The sequence below is a fragment of the Nannospalax galili genome, unplaced genomic scaffold, assembly GCF_000622305.1.
Source record: "Nannospalax galili isolate Female #2095 unplaced genomic scaffold, S.galili_v1.0 scaffold2674, whole genome shotgun sequence".
In the NCBI taxonomy this organism is placed as follows: Eukaryota; Metazoa; Chordata; class Mammalia; order Rodentia; family Spalacidae; genus Nannospalax; species Nannospalax galili.
Window position 1 is genome coordinate 9,761 of NW_008333790.1, and position 1,245 is coordinate 11,005.

Consider the following 1,245-nt stretch of genomic DNA (forward strand, 5'->3'; position numbering starts at 1 on the left):
CCCATCTCCCACTATTCCCAGCTCAGGGCATTCCCATCTCTTTGTATTCTAAACTCACAGTATTCCTAGCTCCGGACATCTCAGCTGATATTAACTATTCCCAACTCCCCTTATTCTTAGCTCACCATGTTCCCAACCCATGCTATTCCTAACTCACCCTATTTATAGTTCATGACATTCCTATCTCATGATTTTCCAGATCCCAGTATTCCTAGATCATGACATTCCCAGGTCCTGGTATTTCCAGCTCTGATGCTGCCAGTCATGGTTTTCCCATGTCCTGCTATTCCCATCTCATGGTATTCCTGCCTTTCGGTATTCTACTCTCCTGGTATTCATAGCTCATGATAACCCCGGCTCCAGGTATTCCCTCATCACAGTATTCCCAACCCACCTTACTCTCAACTCAGGATGTTCCCAGCTCCAGTATTCTGAACTCCTGGCATTCCCACCTCTCTGTATCTCAGCTGATGCTGAGTATTCCCAGCTCACCCTATTCTCAGCTCAGGGTGTTCCCAGCTGCCTATATTACCAACTTGCCTTATTTGAAACTCGTGGTATTCTCAGTTCATGCTATTCCTCACTCTTGGTATTCCTGGATCCCAGTATTCTGAGCTCCTGGTATTATCAGTTCATGGTAGTCCCCGCTCACAGCATTTCCAGCTCACAATATTCCCAGTTCCTGGTATTCAGAGCTCTTGTTATTCACAGCTCAAAGTATCCCTGAGCTCTGGTATTCAAAGTTTAAAATATTCATAGTTCATGACATTCCTGGCTCTTGATATTCCTGGCTCATGGCAGTCCCAGCTCTTGGGATTTCTGGCTCATGGCAGTCCCTGCTCTTGGCATTCCTGGCTCATGGCAGTCCCAGATCTTGGTATTCCTGGCTCATGATATTCCCAGCTCTTATTTTCAGCTCACAATATTCCCACATCCTGTTATCCCATCTCCAAGTATTCCCAGCTCATAGTATTTCTCATGGCATTCCCAACTCACCTTATTCTCAGCCCGTAATGTTCCCATCTCATGATATTCCTAATTCCTGGTATTCTGTGATCAAATTATTCCCAGGTGTGCTGAACTCGTGGTATTCCCATCACTTCCTAGTCTAAGCTCACGCTATTCCCAGCTTCTGGTTATCTCTGGCTTATGTTAAGCATTCCCAACTCCCTTTATTCTCAGTTCACCTGTTCTCAGCTCAGAGTATTCCCAACTCACCTTATGTGCAGCTCGTGTTGTTTCTAC

The 1,245-nt window shown here is 45.5% G+C and overlaps 1 protein-coding gene across 1 annotated transcript in view; it reads right to left on the minus strand.

The window, feature by feature from the left end:
- Window positions 1-1,023, minus strand: part of LOC103730295 (lamin tail domain-containing protein 1-like) — a gene marked incomplete at its 3' end in the record, with an annotated part of 9,649 nt that extends 8,626 nt beyond the window's left edge. Inside the window, exon 1 of the mRNA XM_008828483.1 lies at window positions 997-1,023. Within this exon, the coding sequence (XP_008826705.1) occupies window positions 997-1,023 (27 nt within the window). The remainder of the gene's footprint in view (window positions 1-996) is intronic.
- Between the last annotated feature and the right edge of the window lie 222 nt (window positions 1,024-1,245).